General features: G+C 36.4%; 1 protein-coding gene across 1 annotated transcript in view; it reads right to left on the bottom strand.

The window, feature by feature from the left end:
* Positions 1-10,927: 10,927 nt before the first annotated feature.
* Positions 10,928-21,208, bottom strand: part of PRTG (protogenin) — a 175,985-nt gene continuing 165,704 nt past the window's right edge. Inside the window, exons 16-20 of the mRNA XM_006831624.1 lie at positions 19,206-19,388; positions 17,756-17,876; positions 15,808-15,973; positions 12,206-12,310; positions 10,928-11,783 (exon numbers count right to left, since the gene is read on the bottom strand). Coding sequence (XP_006831687.1) covers positions 11,382-11,783; positions 12,206-12,310; positions 15,808-15,973; positions 17,756-17,876; positions 19,206-19,388 — 977 coding nt within the window. The 3' untranslated portion in view covers positions 10,928-11,381. The remainder of the gene's footprint in view (positions 11,784-12,205; positions 12,311-15,807; positions 15,974-17,755; positions 17,877-19,205; positions 19,389-21,208) is intronic.

Raw genomic sequence — 21,208 nt, 5'->3', positions numbered from 1 at the left:
AAGCAATCAACTATAACCAAAAATCAGGTTCATGCAACTTTTATATGAATACATTTCAAAATATATATTATTTCAGAACAAGATTTATTTTCTAAATATTGCTAGTGGATAAATATTATTGAAAAACAAATGATTAGTGGGACATTTCTTATTATTTTAACATATTAAGAAATTTTATAATAAAGGGACACACTTCTATGTAACTCTCAATCTTGATCACTGTCCTATGAACTTGAATATGGTCTACAATCAATAACCAAAGACTTGAATTTAATATTATCATCATAAAAAATTCATGGTGTTTTTCCTGAAGCAACATGGTTAAAAACATTCATGACTGCAGCATCCTATTTTAATGACATATCTCTAGTGATTTCTCCATTTATCATGATGTTATTTATTGGTGTACTGCTGAGGATTTTTATTTTCTTTACTTTGAAGTGCAACCCATACTGAGGGCTGTGGCCTTTGAATTTCATCAGTAAATTTTTAAAGTCCTCTTCACTGTCAGCAAGCAAGGTTGAATCATCTGCAGATTTGTTAGTCTTCCTCCAATCCTGATGCCATGTTCTTCTTCATATAATCCAGCTCCTCAGATTATTTGCTCAGCATACAGAATGAATAAGTATGATGAAAGAATACAACCCTGGAACACACCTTTCCAGATTTTGAATCATTCACTGCCCCCTTGTTCTGTTTAAACACCTGCTTCTTGGTCTATGTACACTTAAGTGTTCCAGAATACTCATTCTCCACAGTGTTTTCTGTAGCTTGTCATGATCTGCACAGTTGAAAGGCTTTTCATAGTCAATAAAGCAAAGGTAAACATTTTTCTGGTATTCTCTGCTTTCAGTCAAGATTCATCTGACACCAGCAATGATATCCCTTATTTCATGTCCTTGTCTGAATCTGTCTTGAACCTCTGACAGTTTCCTGTCAGACATTTTTTAATTATCTTTAGCAAAATTTTACTTGCATGTGATAGTAATGATATTGTCTAATGATTTTTGCATTCTACTGGGTCACCTCTCTTTGGAATGGGCACAGATATCGATCTCTTTCAATTAGTTGGCCAGGTAGCTACCTTCCAAATTTCTTGGCACAGATGAGGGAGTGCCTCCAGTGCTGCATCTGTTTGTTGAAAGATTTCAATTTGTATTTGATCATTTCCTGGAGCTTTGTTCTTTGCCAATGCCCTCAGTTTTCCTTGGACTTTTTCCTTCAGTACCATGACACTTGATCATAAGCTATCTCCTGAAATGGTTGAACATCATCCATTTCTTTTGGTACAGTGACTCTGGGTATTCCTTCTGTCTTCTTTTGATGCTTTCTGCATCATTCAATATTTTGCCCATGGTGGTGGTGGTGTGTCATGGAGTTGGTTCCAACTCATAGCAAGGACTCTGTACAAGGTTTCCAAGGCTGTAAATCTTTACGGGAGCAGAAAACCTCATCTTTCTTTCATGGTAATTTTGAACTGCTGACCTGAAGATTAGCAGTCCAATTTGTAACCACAACGCTACCAGACTCCTTCAATATTGCAGGTTGAGGCTTGAAGTTTTCTCTTCAGTACTGAGAAATACTGGGCATGCTCATTCCTTTTCGTTTTCTAACTCCAGGTTTTTACAATATAGCCACTTAAATGTTTAGTATGTTCAGTTGTGCAACCATCAAAATAATTAACTTTGGAACATTTCATCAACTCAAAAAGAAACTTCAAACTCATTAACAGTCACTTCCTGATTTCCCCAAGTCCCTCAGTCTTATACAACCAGTAGAATAAGTACTGAACTGCTAACTGCAGCAACGGCAGTTCAAGCTCATGAGCTGCTCCTTGGAAACCCTACATAGGTTTTCTGAGTTAGAACTGATTTGATGGCATTTACCAATCTTCTGTCTGTCTCTAAATTTGCCTTTCCTGGAAATCTCATATAATGGAATCAATCAGACAATACATGGCCTTTCACTTAGCATAATGTTCTATATTTTTATCCATGTTTTAACATGTATCTGGACTTCATATTTTTTTTGCAATTGAATATTCCAGTGAGTGGTCACATCACATTTCATTCATTCATCAGTTTCTAGACATTTGGGCTATTCCCACGTTTTAGCTATTATGAATAATTTGTCCATGAACATGTACATACACGTTTTGTGTGAACAGATGTTATCATTTCTTTTGGGCATATACCTAGGAATGGAATTGCTTGTTCATATGGAAACTGTATGTTCAGCTTTTTTGAGGAACTGCCAGACTGTTTTCCCCAGCAGTTGCACCATTCTGCTGTGTATGAGGGCTCCAACTTCTCCACACTCTCATTAACACGTATCATCTCCTTCTTTGATTGGTCATTCCAGTAGTTCTTAAGTGGTACTTATTGTGGTTTTGATTTGCATTTCCTGCTCATCATGGCTTCTGGCTTCTTTTATCTTCCTTGTGGACTGTATTTTCTTCTTCATAAATTACATCTGTTTTTGTTCATTTAGCAAGGGTATATGTGTGGTAAATTCTCCCAACCTTTGAATGATAATCCTAACATTTAAACGATATCATGCGTCAGTCCCTTTTTAAATTTAATTCACAGCCAGCACAATGTAATTTCAAGAAATGACTACTCTTATCTTTCTGTTCCAGTTTCATTTTTCAAACTTGGACATTTAATATTTTTTCTTAAGAATTCAGGTACATTAAAAAAACTACTTTGTTACAATCTATGTAGTATTTTTAGATGTTTTTAGTGGGAGGGTTTTCAGAATTCTCTTAGCTGTTTTTCTTTACAGTGTTAATTTTATTAAAACGATGTTTACCTGGACAAACCCATAGCTTTTAGGCTACCTGTTGTTTGGTGTTTGAGGGGAGTAACCATCTGTTGAAATGGGAAAATTGTTATTTCCTTGTTTCCATTTACTAGATAACAGATTTAAAAGATTCTTAGATGCCTTAGGTAGGCTCTCTGCCCACACTTGGATTATACTCTATATAATCATCCCATCCCAGCATATGAAAGGTATTACTCTATAAATTGAACATATTCATTCTCCACTTCCAAAAAGAAAACTGAAGAGCAAAAGGAAGTTCTTTTTAACTAAGGAAAACTTTTATTTATACTGTGCAATCAATCAGTATTTAGACAGCAGTTTCATAAACATTTTGGCATTTAAACTTTTATTCATTTTTGGCATGACCTGTAGGGTAGTATATAAACTACCCTGGGGAGGGGGAGAATACTAGGTGATATTTACTATGATGCTAGCAAAAGAGAACAAACCCACATATTATTAAACAAAATATGTTTTTAAAAGACATTTAGAAAGTACATTCAAAATCAAGGCAGACATTTTGCTTTCTTTATGCAATGGAGTTCACAGAGCTGATCCCCTGAGTCAAGTATAAAATTAATATAGCTCAGCCCTAGAGTCCATTAGCAAGTTGGCTAATGCTGCCCTTATAAGAAAATGGTATACAGAGTGTAAGGAACCAGAACACCTTAATATGAAATAACGTAACTGGCTCCAACACTTTCATTTAATTCACATCTTTGAATAGAAAAAAATTACACACATACACATAACATTTTGTTCAACAACATCAACAAACAGACAAACTTTCTTAACATGTGTTCTCTACTCTAATGATAGACTAAGGCAATGTGTGTGTGTTCAGGCTTTGCAAGTTTCTACAACAGGCTCAAGTTGCTTACCAATCAGGGATCACTTTCATTTGGAAACAAAATGGATATCCAGAATGTGACAACAGGACAGACTATGTTAACGTAAATATTTTCAATATACATATATATATTTTTTTTCAATAACAGTTCCATAGAAAAATAAACTTCTGTAGCATAACTTTTAAAGTTTGTAAGTCTATAGATCATGAATGACTTATAAGATATAAACTGGAGTAAACCTGCAAAGATGTTAAAAATCTTAATGAATTATTCTGAGTGACAGTGCAAGAAAAAGGGAAAACATTTCTTTTTTCTAAATAATAAAGAGATGATAATCCTATCATTCTTCCCAACTGACTTTTACAGGTAGACTTGAACATACTAGAATTAGATGCCAGTAAGTATTCTTCTATACAAAATTCATTATAAGCACGTCACAGAAATATTAAAACTTTAAAAAGTAGATGTTAGATAAGAATACTAAAAATGCACTTTTCTCTTCACCCATCTACTTCTCTGGGGAGTTTTGCCTCACTCCTTCAATTCTTAAAAGAAAAGTTATTTAAAAACAAATGATTTACTGGGGTATTATTTCATGTTCAGTTCTCTCAAAACTATAGTAAGCTCCTCTCATTCTCTTGTGGATTTACCCACATTAGAGATGAGTGTTTAAACCCCAGGTTTTATCTTCTACGAACCACTTTTTTCTATTGTTTTTGTTCATGTACAGGAAAGGCAAACCAACATTTTTTTTTTTTTTAGCATAAACAAATTTATAATTGGAAAGACTGACCTATAAAGGGAAAAAAAGAAATCCATGTTTCACAGCCTCACATAAATGACTTGTGGTTCTTTGAAATATTCATAATAGAATCGCTTAGTCTTGCACCACAACCTTGTTTGTAGTATATTAAATTTAATGGCTAAGGAAGGTACAGAAGTAGACTAAGAACTTTCCGACCAAAAGATTCTCAAATAGGGCAAGGACCAGAAATTACTTGTTCTGATACCTAACTTTCTATATATCTTAGTATATGATTCTCCCTCAACTTTGCTCCCTCTTAGATTAGTGTGAATCATTAATTGGCATTGTAATCATATGAAAACTATTGACTCTTCAGATTGAGAAAGGAAGGACTACTGATTACACATCTAGCCTTTTCCACTTAATAAAATCCTATTTGGGATTTTATATAGGGACTACATAGAAAAAATTTAAAAAAATAAATTTTAATTCTGAGGATCTACTGTAGTATGAAAATGCCTGTATAGACAAGGGCTCTTATTTCTAATGTGTTCTAGGCACAAGCATCAGTCTTCACACAATTGTTGCTGATAGAAATGAAGAATTCTTATGAAAGAAATAGGGACATTAGACGATAACAAGGTATGAGTTATGGCCCAGCACCTCTCAATTCCTCTTATGGAGAAATGGATGTACTTAAGACAGAATTGTTTTCATTGGTTGGTTACTATCCATTGTGATCAGGGTTATGTTGGTACAATATGGTCTTCATGAATGCATAAAATAGCCATATTTAATCCTACAGTAGAAGGCACTATGAACTGGGTTATGAAATATCACTTCTCAGCCGAGGCAGTGTATTATAGTGGAAATCCTATAAACTTTGGAGTTGAACCAACTTGTGTTTATATCTTAGCTAAGCCACCTCTGGCAAGTTAGACACACTGAACTTCAGTTTCCTGATCTCTGAAATGGGATAATACTTGCTTTGTAGAGTGTAGCAGTTTAAAGAGATAATGCATGTGCTAAGCACATGGCAGATGCTCAGTAAATGGGTATAATCCACTCTTGGCAGTGTTTTGCTCTGTTGTGCATAGATGAGTCAGAACCGACTCTACGGCATAACAACAGAGACTAGAAAATGGCATGTTCTTTTATCTTTAATCAAAGTATTATCCTGGTAGGCTCTCCACGATGAAGATTGCTTTATCTCTCCCACTGAATAAATGTTGAAAAATAAGGCAGAAATAGAAACTGCCCTAAAAAACAGAAAAATGACTTGACTTGAAACTAATCAGGTATTAGAAAACAACCCCAGAGCTATGAATCTATTAACTTTCTAGGACAAGGGAACCCAAAGAAGAAATGAATGAAAAGAACAATACTTTTCTTAGATGCAAATGCTGATAAAATAAGTAGAGATTTTTATTGAGGGTTGTGGAGAAAACTGGGGGTTACCAAAATCCAAATCCAAGTATTCAATGCTTTGTGAAACTGAAGAGATTCTCTAAAGAGAAGAAAAGTTGCATGTTGTAAGCACTGCTTTTAGAAAGAAAACAAAGTGTGGATTTGAGCATGATCCTGGTTCATCTACTCTGAGTCCCTATATTTTGAAATCTTATTCCTTACAACATTATCATGTCAGAAAAAAAGAGAGAAAATTTGATTATAATATAAACAGTTTTCTAAAATGAAATCCCATAAAGTTAGAGATAAATATTTAGGAAACTTTGTTAAGCCACAGAATTGAGATGTTTCTCTATGAAGTACACATTCAACATGTTTAAAGCTGAATTGACTAGTTCATTATTTTAGTGTTTTATAGAGAATATTTGTACATTTCATAGGCAATAACCCATGGTTTTTCTGGTTTTGAAATTTTAAAGATCCCCAAGAGGCACAAAACTCAGATTCTCAATCTCTGGAATGTTGTAGACATTTTATGGGGATGACAATTCCGTAAAAACAATCTATCTATGGGTAAGCAAAGAAATGCCCAACCAAAGATGTTCATGTCTTAATGCCTAGAATTTGTGAATATATTAATTTATATAGCAGAAAGGACTTGGCAAATATGATTAAGGATCTTGAGATGGGGAGATTATCCTGCTACCCCAACTTAAAATTAGACTCATGGAGACAGAGAAAGAGATGAGATGATGGAAGCTGAGCCAATGAGATGCTACACTGCTGGCCTTGAAGACAGAGAAAGGGTAAGAAGGTGCCTCTAGATGCTGGAAACAGCAAGGCAATGGATTCTTCTCTAGTGCCTCGAGAAGGAACGCTGCCCCACTGCTGACTCCTGGGTTTATCCTAGTGAGACCTGTGTACACGTCTGACCTAGAGACTTCTAAGACAGAATATCTGTCTGTTTAAACCATTACGTTTGTGACAATTTCTTACAGCAGCAATAGGAAATTAACACAGTATTTGGTTAATAAAAATGCAAGACTTTAACTATAAACACTCTCAAAGGCTTAAAAAGGAAACTGCCTGAGATGGTTAAAACCTGCAAACACACACATTGCATTAGCCTGTGATTTTATGTCCTGAGCATAAATCAACTTAACACCAATTTCTATGGTAATGCTTTACTAAACAACAGTAAAATTCACAATCAGACAACCAGTTGTATATGGTGCTCTCCAGAACCCCCGGCTCTGTGTTCACAGAAAATTATTTTAATTTTTCAACAAAAGCAATTTCATTAAGACTTATGTGGCAAATTGGTAGGAACAAAATCTACAAAATATATGTTTAGTTTTAGAAAGATACTGATTTTGTTTTGACATTCAGTATCTGACATTTATACTCCATGAAATATAAATGTATTTAAGTGAATCACCAGTTTCATTGCTGAAGTGGAATCATGTCTGGGTGGATTTGCATTAAAAATTATGCCTTAAATTCTACTTTCTGACATATTTTAAATTGTTTACAAAGGTATCTTCATATGCACTTGTTGTTGTTGTGTGCCGTGGAATCGGTTCCGACTCATAGCATGTGGACTTAACTAGGAATAATGATTTGTCATCAGTGAACAAGATTCTGGAGAAATCTTTAAGAAGGCCAAGGCAAACCAATGCAAATCAGTGACATTCTTCCCAGTATCTTATTTGAAGCAAAGACAAATGAATAAATAACATTTCATTGTGGATCTGATTTCCTTGGTGTATATGAAAGCTGATTTTTGAAAAGTCATTTAGTGACTAAAGTTGGGTTTTTATTTTTAGGTTAATCGAAATATGAAATTCCAGAGTTTTCAAAAAAATATTTTTGTTTTATCTAAGGTTCCACTAACGTCTGAAATACCAACTGATGGATAACTTTAAAAAGCACATCTGTTAGAATCCAATTATATAGTAATAAAATTTCCTTGCTATCGATACATCCCTGTTGCTTCCCAAAAGGCCTCAAGCCTTTTGTGTTAACCAGGTAATGTTTTTAGCAGGAAGACGATTGCACTGGTTAAATTCAGGGGTTGCCACAGTGGTCTACAATGGAAAAGTCTGCTGAAAATTCTGTTGACATCTCACCCTCAAGGTGCTTAGGATATTATCACTCTACATTTGGCAAAAACATCCGATGGCTGAATCAGCAGATTCAATGGAAAGTCCCAATGCAGTATGCTATTTGCACACAGGCGGGGTTCTGGAGAGGCATATTTGGTTAACATGAAAAAAAACAAAAAAACAACAGTGTTAATGTACATCTAAATTTGCCTATATATGGAGGTAACCTTAAATATCTTTGGTTTCTTCTTCTTTTTGTTTTAATTTGCTGATAAAAAGTACTTGAATAAAACACTGATAAATACCAATATAATTTTATTGCTTTAATTATGTAAACTTAACCTTTGATATCTTTTGCTACTAAAGCTAGATCCCCTATCAGACTCTAAATAAATTTATTTCAAATCTGCTCACCTCTAATTATTTATAGGCTAACCTCTATCTTTTAGTGGTCTTTGGTATGAAAATACTGATAAGCAGTATCTTGTAATATTTGGCATAAAATTAAATGGATGTATCAATACTTATAGCAAATAAATCTTTGGAAGAAGAAATTGTTACCATTTGGAGTGAAATACCATGTTGTAACACCACTATGAGAGATGAGTGACAACCTTCACATTTTGGTTATAAATTTTATACTTAAGACTTCAAAGAAGCTTGCTTCAAAATAGGAAGAAGTCTTTGCTGTACACTAAATATCTTATTCAGTGAGACCAAATACCTTATTCGGTGAGACCAAAATATATATCTTTGGTGAAAATATTTCTTTTTTCTCTCCAACAAGTCACTTCAACAACTTAAAAATACTTTAATACTGTGTAGTTGAAGATTTACTTGCTGAAGCAAAAAAACCCAAAAAAAAAAAAAACAAAAAACACACACACTAAAAATTCTTTGGAAGTGTCTGCTGGTAAAGAAAGTATTACAACTTATATTAAATGCTCTGGCAACAATTAAGGTAGTTAGAATTACTAGTCTATTTAATTAACTATGACAATCAAAAATAAACCCTACTGCTTTCGGTTAGTAACTAACTTACATAAACTCCATACCTATAGATGCTTCTAGTTATTTCAACTTTTGGGAAATCATATTCAGATTTTCACTTTCTACTGAAAATTCTTTGGTAACAGAATTATTATGAAAAAGTCTGTGTAAGAACAAAATGAAAAGGTGAAAATGTACTGTGAAAATAATTAACAAATAGTTATGGTCTAAATAGCTACAGTAACTATGGGCCTGTCCATCAAAAAACAACCAAACAAAATACTTTCCTCAAGGACTTCAGATCATCTTTTTAGGCTTTTAAAACTAATCAAATTCATATGGTCCTAGATGCATCTTCCATAACTCTGACAAATGATGTTTCATCTTGAAATTTTACTTTGTTTGTCTATCAATGAAAGTTTCAAAAATAAAATGATCTCAAAGTATTCCCTAGTTTTAGATACTGATAAAAGTTGGCCCCACATACTTCTAGTTACAAACAAACGAACAAACAACAAAAATAAAAAATAAAATAAAAAACCCCGCCATACCCTGTCAATTTGCCCATGCTTCCATGAGGCAGCTCAAAAGTAACAAAATGTTCCCTGAGTACAGGAAAAATTAACACTAGAATAACTTTAAAAGGAGGTAGTATAAAACAGGAGCTATAAAGGCAGGAGCAGATTCTTCCTTGCCTCAGATTGTTCACCTGAAGCTCTGCTTTTTTGTTTTGCCATGAAGCCCATACTTAGGTAACACAACGGGGGACTTTGAATTTAGTTCAGAAGTGGTTGCTGACACTTTATATTGATCTGCTTCTGAACACATCTAGTTTGGCACAAAACTACAGATTAAAAAAAACAACCCCCCAAAAAATGTTATATCATCAGTCACTGGGAGAGGAGATGATAGAGGGATTAATATCCTATATATATATTTTTCATTTTGGAATACTATTCAATAGGACCTCCTCTATAAAGGGAAAACCCATTAAGATTCCTGTTACAAGCAGGTTCAAAAGAAATTTCTAGATAATTTCAAAAAAAAATTTTTTTTTTTTTTTTTTAAAGCTATGGGCCTCCCTTTCTACATCTCGTCTTTCTTTATCCTCTCACACTGCTCGGCACCTAGGAGGTGCTGCCTCAAGACTGAGAGAAAGCCGAGACCATGTCACTGAGTAAACAGTTGGCTGATTTCAAACCAGCTAGAGGATTAACTCACTCCTGGAGTTAGTATCCCTCATTCAAAGCATTGACACTGAAGGAAGAGGAAATAAAGAACACCAAATTCTTCTAAGAAATCAGGAAAACACAACATGTTGGGAGAGCTTTGACTACTTATCCCTAAACAAGACCTGCACAAAAAGAAAAAACCAAAAACAAATATTTTGGTAAAGTAACATACACCCAAATAGTTATTAGTAAATTCCAAGAAACTCTTAAGGCAACTCTTTTGGTACTCTTGTCCTAAACAACTTCATGAATATTCAAAAGGTGTAAGGCAAAGAATTTCATAATATATACTGGAAGGCACTGTTACTACGATAACCTCAAGTTCATCTTACTGTCTACTATTGCATTCACCATTATTCTTAATATTTTATGAAATTTCTTCACTCCTTTATGCCAAGCTTGTATTTAAAAACATAAAAGTGAAAACAAAACAAAACAAAAACCTAACCATTATCTTTTAAAAGTCCATTTTCTGCAGGGGCTTTGCAAGTAATACTGGGAAAAGTTGAGATGCTTTGCAAACTAGACAGTCCAGCCTTTGGCCAACTGTCAACCAAAGGGAAGGAAGACAGAAAAGGCACAGCTCTCGGCAGGTTGAGGTTTTGGATACAGCAGATAAAGCACTCAGGCTCTAAGGCCCAAGACATAAAGGCCTTTTTAGCAACACTACTCCCATTTTTTCTCTTCTCAGTGGTTTAACAGTCCTCACAGTCAGAGGTGTTATATTGTCCAAACTATGCAGATATCATAGTTTTGTTTGGTGTGTTTTTTTTTAATCAGAGCTTCAGATAAACATTCTTACTCATCTACCTATATGACTCCTTTGATCAAACACATCACATATTACACATACAGCAATGAAAACAATATACTAGTAGGAAGTATCATTGGTTATGTAGCTGAGAGACACTAAAACCACAAACGAGGTAACAAAGTTGTCATCAGGGTTTGCCATCTGGCAAACTGAGGTAGATAGTTAGCAAAGGGGCTTTCAAAAGTCTTCCCTTTGCTCCAGTGATATATTTTATAGTTCAGTCAAAGATCTTGACTGTCCATTCACATTGCTGACAATGAAACATTCAAAATACGTGAGTTTAAAAAAAAAAAAAAACACATTCAAAAAAGCTAAAATACCCAAAGAGATATGCAGATTTTCACAAAAGGCTTTGGTTCCCTGTTCATTGTCCTTCGAACAGAGTGACAGGTGAGGGTGCCAGACCGTGACGGTCTAGATTGGAAAATCGGTTTTATCGAAGGATAGCATGGCAGATGGTGGCTGAAGAACTGATGGAGTCTGCGCAGCAACTGACGGCACTGCGGGGTCTTCACACTTCCTCACAGCAGGATCCCCACCTGAATCACTGCCAGTGAAGGAATCAGGGGTCGGGGGTGTGCTACTTATAACTGAGGACAGGTGTATCTCATCATTGGACTCATGGGAAAACCTTCCAGAATCCCCAGTCTCATGGCTGCCTTCGCTATTTGCTGAGTGTTCAGTATCAGCAGCAACACCAAAGGGCCTCGGGAAGCTGGCTGTCTGACCTGGGGACGTGGAGGAGTCTTCATCACTGATCAGTACAGTCGTGCCTGGCTGGTACAAGCAGACCGCTTGAGAAAATCTTCGTTGAGGCTAGACAAAAAATACAGAAAACTTTCTCAGTATATGGAAGAGAGACCATCATCATCATGGAGGGTTTTTGTAGGCCTATGGTTACTCACGGAGGCATGGCAGCGTGTCAGGGTTACCTGGGGCACAAGAAGTGTTGGAAAGCTGCTTCCACGATTCTGATATATGATCCTGCCCCTAATGCTTTCTCCACTGCCCCACCACCACCATTTCTACTTGAAAACCACAGTTCTGATTACTCTTCTGCCATTTCAGTGGTCACTCAACATGGCTTTCCAAAGAGTCAGGTTCCACATTAAGAAAATCATGTCCAGTAAGAACCCAGAAATTAAAATAAAGCATTCATTTATATGTTCCCCTCTTCTTGACAATCATATTTCATAGACCAGGAATTGCCAAAACTTGTCCTAACTTAGGAGGGTTACCTGCTCAGCTTTTATCTTCTTAGAATCTTTGAAAAAAAGCCATTTTTTCTTAGAGTTGTTTTTCATTATTGGGCCATAGCTGTTAATTATCAGGTCAGTTCCTCCCTGGGGAAATAAAAGGGGAACATGTAAATATCTTGGCATTATAGAATTCAGTCTAGCCTAAGTAATAAACATTTTTAAATGTTAAAAGAAAAAGGTCACCAGCATCACTTTCTCCTTTTACACATGCAGCGTACCACAAATTTGTTACTGATCAAAAAGACACACTAAGATGATTCTTAAGAAAGATAAGTATGTGTAAGTATTTGGGAAGAATATTGATTCCAACAACTTAAATGGTATCCCAATCAGTGAGCATATGTAGAGAGAGAATCAAATATAAAGTATCAGCACATATTTGGGTAATCACTAAATTATCCTTTCAACCTTTCTGTACGTTTGCAAAAATTTAAAAGTAGCTGGGGAGAAATAACTGGTCCAAGTTCATATTTACTCAATAAAAGTAACAATAAACGAGGGATCAAGTTATAGGACAACCACATGCTAAGGGAACTGAGAGTTTTATCCTCCAAACTTCCTTCAAAGGCCTCCATTTCTTTCTGTCTACTTCTTTCACTTTAAATTATTACTCTTTTTTTCTGTTTCCTCTGTACTTTCTCTTTCATCCTTTCTCATGTCCAGTTCCAAGCTAACGATAACAGAAGCACCATATATTTTAGTACTTTTTTAGGCTGATTTTTCAGAATCAGGTCTCCAGGTCTTTCTACTAACCTTTCAGTTAGCAGTTACTTATACCACCCAGGAACATGATGGAGCACAGTTCCACTCTGACACACCTGAGGTCACTATTTAAAAGTTTTAGTTTCTAATGCTCTAGATTAATTTAAAATAAGTTGAGTGGCTTAATGTATATGTTGGAAATAAAAGCTAAATTGAGTTGCAAAACAAAAAAAGACAATGATGCACAGAGGAAATTGTAATCACGGCAACGAAACAATGGTGTAAAACCAATGTTCTCCCATGTAAACTATCACTCAATTCACAATAAAACCCTAAAAAAGAAAAAAAAAAAAAAAGAAACATACAAACCAGATACTCAAACGAATGCTTGATATTTTGTAGTTGGAAATATATAGCCTGGTGCCTGGCGAATATTTAGAGCTCAATAAATATTTGTTGGGTGAAGGAATGATTACAAAAAAAAAAAAAAAAAAAAAGACACGTCTTCTTTTGTCAAGCATTCACAAATGGAACCTTCAAAAACTTAAAAAAAAAAAGTCTAACTCATGAAGTTAGAGTGTTCCAGTCTCATAGAGGAGGGATGATCTAGGCAGAAATAATCACACTGTCTGAGTACCAAAGTCCTGCTTCAGAGGGTTGTATAAGTCCCAGAGAGAGAGCAAGAATCATAAAATTGCTTAGAACATGGGAGATGAGAGGGACCTTTTAGAAAATGGGCAAGAGCCAAAGCATATAAAATTTGGGCCAAGAGGCCTGGAGGAGACAGGAAGTGGCATCAAGTGTGAGGAGGGCATGAGGAGTATCTCCTTTAGAAGGGGCCATCTGCTGCGTTGCAGGCATGTGGGGCTCATCTCCTTAAATCTTTGCAGAATAATAAGCCATACTTAGTCAAAGAAAATTGCTCCCCTGAAACACTAGATTCCAAATGTTGTATAATCATCAGCAGCATTTATTGTGTGGTGCTGTGGGCTAATGTGCTGGACTGCTAAGTCAGTTTAAAACACAAGGTCGGTGGTTCAAACTCACCAGCTGCTCCTTGGAAACCCTATACAGGGTTGTTATAGGTCAGAACTGACTCATCGGCACTAAACATCAACAACAACTTCACACATTAATTACACAGTTCTAATATTTTGATTCATTGACATTTCCTTAAATTTTTAGACCAGTTTTTTGCTTGTTGTACCTCTCCTAGTGCCTAGCATTTAGTAGACACTCAGAAATGAATTCATTTGAATGAACTGAATAAATGACTGAAAAGCAGCAAAAAAATCAATTATTATATTGTTTACCCATAATATATTGTATTAGAAACAAGTACAGTGCATCTGTGAAATATAATTGGATAAAACTTTATATCAAAATTGCCTGATATTTTGTTATATTTTGGTGTGATGCTGTAGGATAAACACTGGGCTGATGACCACAAAGTCAGAGGTGCAAACCCATCAGAGGCCCATTGGAAACACTGTACTGGGTTGCTATAAGTTGGAACTGACTCGGCAGCTCTTAACAACAAATTTTAGAGACGAGTTGGGAAATATACATTATAGATGCACTTGGTAAACTTTTTATGTAAAGGGCCAACCCAGTGCCACTGAGTTAATTCTAACTCCCAGTGATTCTGTAGGACAGGGCAGAATCGCCCCAGACACTTCCCAAGGCTCTAACTCTTTATGGAAATAGACAGCTACAACTCCTGCCGACAGAGCAAGTGGTTCAAGCTGATGGCTTTCTGGTTAGCAGCCAAGTGTTTACCCATTGCACCGTGTGAGCTTCTGGTTGTGAAGAACCAGAGAGTAAATATTCTAGGATTTTGAGGTCCTATATTGTCTCGGTTTCATTTTCCTCTTCTTTTTTTTGTTAACTCTTTAAAAATGTAAAAAAAACATTCTTAATTCAGTGGCTGACCATACGAAAACAGGCTGTATACTGGCCAAGTGTAGTTTGAGGATACCTGATTAATTGCTCATTAAACGTGATTTCACCTTTACTCCACAGATAGGCTCCCCACTGCTAAAATTGTTGCATGGGTTAAATTTATTATAGTTGCTTCCTGATTTGCTTTAAAAAAAAAAAATTAAAAAAAACTTGTAAACTATGTAGCAGTGCACACCATCATTTGTTCCAAGTGACTAAGAAGAGCTTTAAGTTGGTGTTCCTAATGCCTACCACTCTCCTATCATTACCTATACTGAAAGGACACAGCAATGCCTTCCAATGCAATTTCTATACCTTAGATCCAACTTCCTCAGGTCATAGAGAGAAGGACCCTGAAGCATTTATTTTTAAAATGTCATTCATACTTGGGCTGTTCTCATAGTCAATTCAAATGGTCTAGTGGAATAATAAAAAACCGTCCATCCTCTAAATATAGGGAGTCCAAATGATAGTAAGTAGAGACTAATGACATCTTGTTTAAGATATCTTAGATGTTCTGGTGTAGTGCTGTAGAATAAGGACTGGACTGCTAACTGCAAGGTTGGTGGTTCAAACCTACCAGCTACTCCTTGGAAACCCTATACAGGTTCACTATGAGTTAGAACCAACTCAATGGCACTTAACCACAACAACATGCACCACATAATCCCATCTATCCAAATTTATGCTACTTTCTCATTTGTTTTTTCTGTATCCCTTTTATCCGTTAGTCTTTTGTCCTTTAAATATTCCCAACTTTTTCTCCTCAATCATTCTATGTAAGGAAGGATCTGGGTGAAATTGCTTTATATTTCATTAATTGGAGTATAGATACAATACATCCAACCGTCATTTTTTGGTAAGTAAGTTTTACATATAAAGAGAAGATGAGTGCAGAGAATGATTGTGCAGTAAATCAGTCTCGCAGCTCACAGCACCTTGGCGTCAATGAAGCTTGTGGGCACTATCATTGGCATTAAGGAGTCTTCATTGTCCACAGCTCCCTCCAGGCTCTTCCCTGCTTCACTTGCAGTGGTTAAGGAGGCACTGGGACGAGATAGCTGTTGAGTTCCATTCTGTGCAGTCTTGGAAGCAGATGATTTCCTGAAATATTGTCAAGAAAAGAAAATCTTAATTCACTGAAGATAATATAGGCAGTTATACAAATTTGGCCTATAATCACAACTTTGTAAACATGGAGTTTTTATGCCTGTGTCCTCACATTTCTAGATATTGGGTATTGGATTTTAACTTCAACTTACTACTGCAAACTTTTATAATTCAAAGAAGCTTAAAAAAATTTTTTTTTTTTTTTTGCCTCAGTTCCTGCTTATATAAAATGACTTCTTGCAATCATTTAACAAATCTTTAAGTGTTTACAAAGTACTATTTTATAACTTGTACAAAAATAAGAATTTTCTAATCTACAATTTTCCTATTAGGTTTATAGACTGTTGCACTGATAAAACTTTCCTTCCTAATTGTTGTTGTTAAGTGCCATCAAGTTGGTTCCGACTCATAGCGGCCCTGTACAGGGTTTCCGAGGGTGTAAATCTTTACGGGAGTAGAAAGCCTCATCTTTCTCCCGCGGAGCGGCTGGTAGTTTCGAACCGCTGACCTTAAGGTTCGCAGCCCGATTCGTAACCACTACGCTACCAGAGCTCAGTCAAGTAGATTCCTTCCTAATTAATGATGGGCAATTTACAGTAGCACTTCTGTAAGATTTGTTCTTGTTAGTTCTGTTGTTTTGGTCTTTGACTCACAGTGACCCTAAACACAATGGGATCAGATTATTGTCATCCATAGGGTCTTTCCTTCTCACCAAGACTTATGGATTCCTAAGGACAATGTGATTCCTAAATCAGATGTGCTGCGACTCTGTAGAATGATCACTGAACTGCGAACCATAAATTGGCTTGAGCCGCCAGCTGCTCTGCAGTAGAACGATGAGGCTTTCTGCTCACGACAAATCTCCTGCCTCAGAAAGCCTATGCAGGGTCATTATGAGTCAGAACCGATTCCACAGCACGTGACAACAACAATATGCATGAAGTTCATAATTATAAAAATTCTTACAGTGAGAAACTTAGACAGTAAAACTAAGCTATTTCAATATATAAAAAGATGTTAGAACTTTCATTAATATGCTTTCCAAGTATGTTTCTAGGTACAATTATCAAATATTTGTAAACTCCTAATACTCCATATGCTAATTAAATGAGATGAGCGATGAAGGGATCACCTAAAATTGATGTGTATTTAACTTGAATTTTAAAATTTTTATTAAAAAAGGAACCTTACGAAAATAAATACAACAAAAGCTAAAATATAAAAGTTTATAATTAGACAAGTTCACTGATTGCAAGCCACTGCTGATAATTTAGTCAAAAGTCAAACCACAAATTAGATTGCCTGACAGAGTTTATAGGCACCCAACTCCTAGTTATCATATTTGTCTTAATCCTTGTGTATGGGGATCTCAACTATGTGTCCTATGGTGGGAGGGTGGTGGTCTCAGTGACTTAGGCACTGCAGGTATCGTCACCTGACTATGAAAATATCTCAGACACTAGAGGATTCTTACAATAAGCAGGTACAACAAATTAAGTGGCTCTTGTTTTATTTACTTAAGTCCAAGGACATAATTTTTGTTTCTCACTCAAAATAGAGATCTCAAAATAATAAGGAAATGAGGTCCTTATTTTATTGGCACAGCAAATCCCCTCTCTAAAGCGAGCATACTGCTTTAACTTTAAAAACTCAAGTAACAAAATATTTAGAAATTCTCAGTTAACTCTAAAACGTGTCTGATTTCGATTTGCTTTCTGTGGCTACTGACCGTAAATGTCTTTAAGTACGTCAACATGTCTAGTAATGGACACACACCTGGCTTTACTTCGGTAAATCAAGATGAGGATACAGATGAGGATGCAGGTCAAGGCTATGCCAACACCTACAGCAATGCCGGTCATTGATTTCTGGTCCAGGTGGTAATAGCTGGAATAAGCTAGATGGGAAATACATTTATTTAGCATCAATCAGAAAAATAAATGATTCCATTGATCATGATATCAGATGAATATTCACTTTTCTATCATTTTTCATCTCAAAGAAAAAGTTTTGACATCTATGTCTAGGAAGAAAGAACTCATGATACTTTGTATCAGGGATCTCAGAGATGGGTTTATCTTCCAATATTGAAGACTTTAAATATGAGTTCCAAACACAACAGTCTTACTACAAACATGAACATCAGTTCATAATTTATAATACTAACAGGCACAAATTATATATGTTCCTTGATGAATCAAAGGATAGTTTTTGTCATGTTTCCTTGAAGGCAGACCTGTATGCTGGAGAATAGTTTTCTATTCATGTAAAACAAAGCAGTGCTTCTCAAACTATAATGCACACGTGAATCACTGGGAGATGTCGTTAAAATGCAGACTCTGATTCACTAAGTTTGGGGTGGGACCTGTGATTCTGCATGTCTAACGAGGTCTCAGAGATGCCCATGTTCCTGGTCCCTCGACCATTTGAATAGCCAGGTATCTGACAACTGAATAGAAGCCTTACTCTTGGTTTTCCCTGATCATATGGTAGCTACCAACGCTATCTCCTTACACACCACACACACACACACACACACACACACAACGTCAATGAATTCTCCATGGTCCTTAGAGACCTTAATCTCGTCCTGAGGTCAGCTGGCATTCCATTTGCATCTATACTGCCCCCACCCCTCACTCCCTTGCCACAGACCCACAGACCCAGAAAGGAGGAAAAGGTGTCTAGTCTGGCACCACAGGGCCCCGGCTTCTTTCAGAAAAGAGCAAAACTCCTCTGAGTGCACTAAAGGGTGCTCTTTAAACACATATTTTACCCAATTGTTTTTCCAGAGAGAAACAACTCTCTCTCTGGAAAAGCTGTTTTACTGTGGCGAAAACTCATAATGAAAACCATGTTCTTCTTAGTTTGAGACCATAATCCCCACAATCCCATGGCTGTTTATTTCCATGAAACCTGCCAGGAAGCCTCCTGCCCATCAGTGCCTGGGCAGGGTGGTCTTTCTTGGTGGCTGCACAGCTGGGAAAAGAAGGGATTGCAACACAGCATCTGAGAACTGTAATTAATTTTGAGGTAATTTTGCCTCCTTCCAGGAGCCCAGAGAAGAGCCACATAGCCCTGTAATAAAAGAACCTCACAAGTAACAACAAAGGAACAAAGTACAAGTTTAGGGCTGTTGAAATAAAATACAAGAGAGCTGGGGGAAAAAATACACGCATCTTTATTTTTTCCTCAGAAAAGTCAAGGTCTGTGGCAATATACGGACCTTTCGCATCAGCGGAATCCAAACGCTTGGGCCTCTGATTTGATTCAGAAGTCTCCTTTGGAAGAACAGCCAGCTCCACAGAATTTGAAAAGGGTCCTTCTCCCACCTCATTAGATGCAGATATCTTGACAATATACACATTTCCTGCCACCAGGTTTTCTAGCAAAGCCATGGTTATTGCCCCTATAAACACATCAATTACAAATTAAGTAGACTTTTATTTTTTATTCATTCAATCACATAAACATCCTTTGTATTAAAAAAAATTCTCCTAATTATGTAATTTCTAGAAGCTCACTGTAGACTATTTGAGATTGTAGAGGTAAATATAGATAAAGTATCCATTTCCCATTGTGAACATTTTGATCTATTACTGTACAGTTTTGTATCTTAGAATTTTCACTTAACATGGTATCACATGTACTTCCCCCTTGTTTATAAATTGGTTTTAGGAATAGTTATTAAAAATAGTCTGTTCTGACACACATATGTACAGTTATCAGTTTGGCATACAGTTATCAGTTCAATGCTTAATCCACTGTGCCACCAGGGCTCATATACACACACACATACAAATACAAGGGGGGCTTCAAAATGTTTGTGATAAAATGCAATGAAAAAATAATGGAATTTTTCTACGACCTTTTGAAGCCCTTCATTTATGTATCTGTGAAGAGATTTCAAAAAGTTTGTGGAAAAATTCCATTATCTTTTTTTTAAATGTTTTTACTGTGAATTGAGTGATAGTTTACATGGGAAGACATCGGTTTTACACTATTCATTGCAATGATTAAAATCTCCTCTGTGTATCATCATTCAGTAGTATTTGCTTCTATTCCCTCCGGGGTTTTTGGGTGGTGGTGGCGGGGGGAGTGTACACAAAAACACTCAGGAATATATAATCATTTAAACAACCAAAGGACATTTTCTGCAAGCCTGCCTCCTGGTTGCCAGCACACAGCCTTTCTTTTTGCATGAGTCTAGAATCCTCAGCTGCTCTTTCTCTCCATGTCCTCATCTCTGGTCTCACTGCTTCTCTGAATAGGGTCCCACATTCCACTCATGCTTCTTCTCCCTTGATGGTCCTAGAATGTTGAATTAATACTCTCCCCTTTATGTTACACAACTTCTACCTTTACAATTAGTCATGATAACAATTACTCATTATTGAATCATAAGAATCTTATCCCCATCTCCTTTCACCAGACTCAGCTAGACAACATAGAAACTATTCAGTGGGGGTTCTACCTTCCCCTGCACACTCTGAAACTAAACTCCCTCTTGAAAACTTGTAAGCCAGTCATTTCATGCCTTTCTATCTCCCCTCATTTTAGTTAGCCAAGGTCTAAGTTGCCTGTCCCTATCAACCCTGTGTATAGAAGGGATAGGATTGATCCTTGATATGAAGACTCCTTCCCGCTCAGTTGGTATTTTGAGTTACTACATCCATAAGTATAGGCAGGTCAAGTTCATCAAATTGTAGCAATTTAAACTTGTTTCCTTTATCAAAAACAAATTTTTTTTTTTTTAATCTTCCTCTAGTCGAGTTCTGATTATCAAGCCATCGAGGCTAGGTTGAATGGGTACTATCTACAAATCTGGGTGTTCTTGTACCTCTCTCTCCCCTCACTTCATATCAGCTGGACATTTCACTCTCAGCTGTCACCCTCCATGGCTATGTCCCTGCTCATGGGCTCAGGAGTCCCCAGGACTCACCACACTTCAGACCAACCAGTCCTTCCTCTTATCTCTTTCATCTCCAGGTTGACGGGAGTCTATGGAACGTGGCTGAACTCAGCCCATTGCTGCCTTTCCCCCTCTTTCACTCACCAACTGACCAATGTGGTCACTAGTAATCTTACATGCCTGCTCATGTGTTCCTTTTGAGTTTCAGTCTTGGAGGGAAGTTTGCCCTGAAGGGACTTGATTGCTTGCCTTGTTGGTTCTCTGGTGAACATCTTACTTGTTCTTGTAGTGCCAATCAGACTGCCATTTTTGTTTTG

This window comes from Chrysochloris asiatica, unplaced genomic scaffold (genome assembly GCF_000296735.1).
Source record: "Chrysochloris asiatica unplaced genomic scaffold, ChrAsi1.0 scaffold00004, whole genome shotgun sequence".
Classification (NCBI taxonomy): domain Eukaryota; kingdom Metazoa; phylum Chordata; class Mammalia; order Afrosoricida; family Chrysochloridae; genus Chrysochloris; species Chrysochloris asiatica.
Note: the sequence above shows the minus strand (reverse complement) of the source record. Positions and strands in the feature narration are given on the sequence as shown.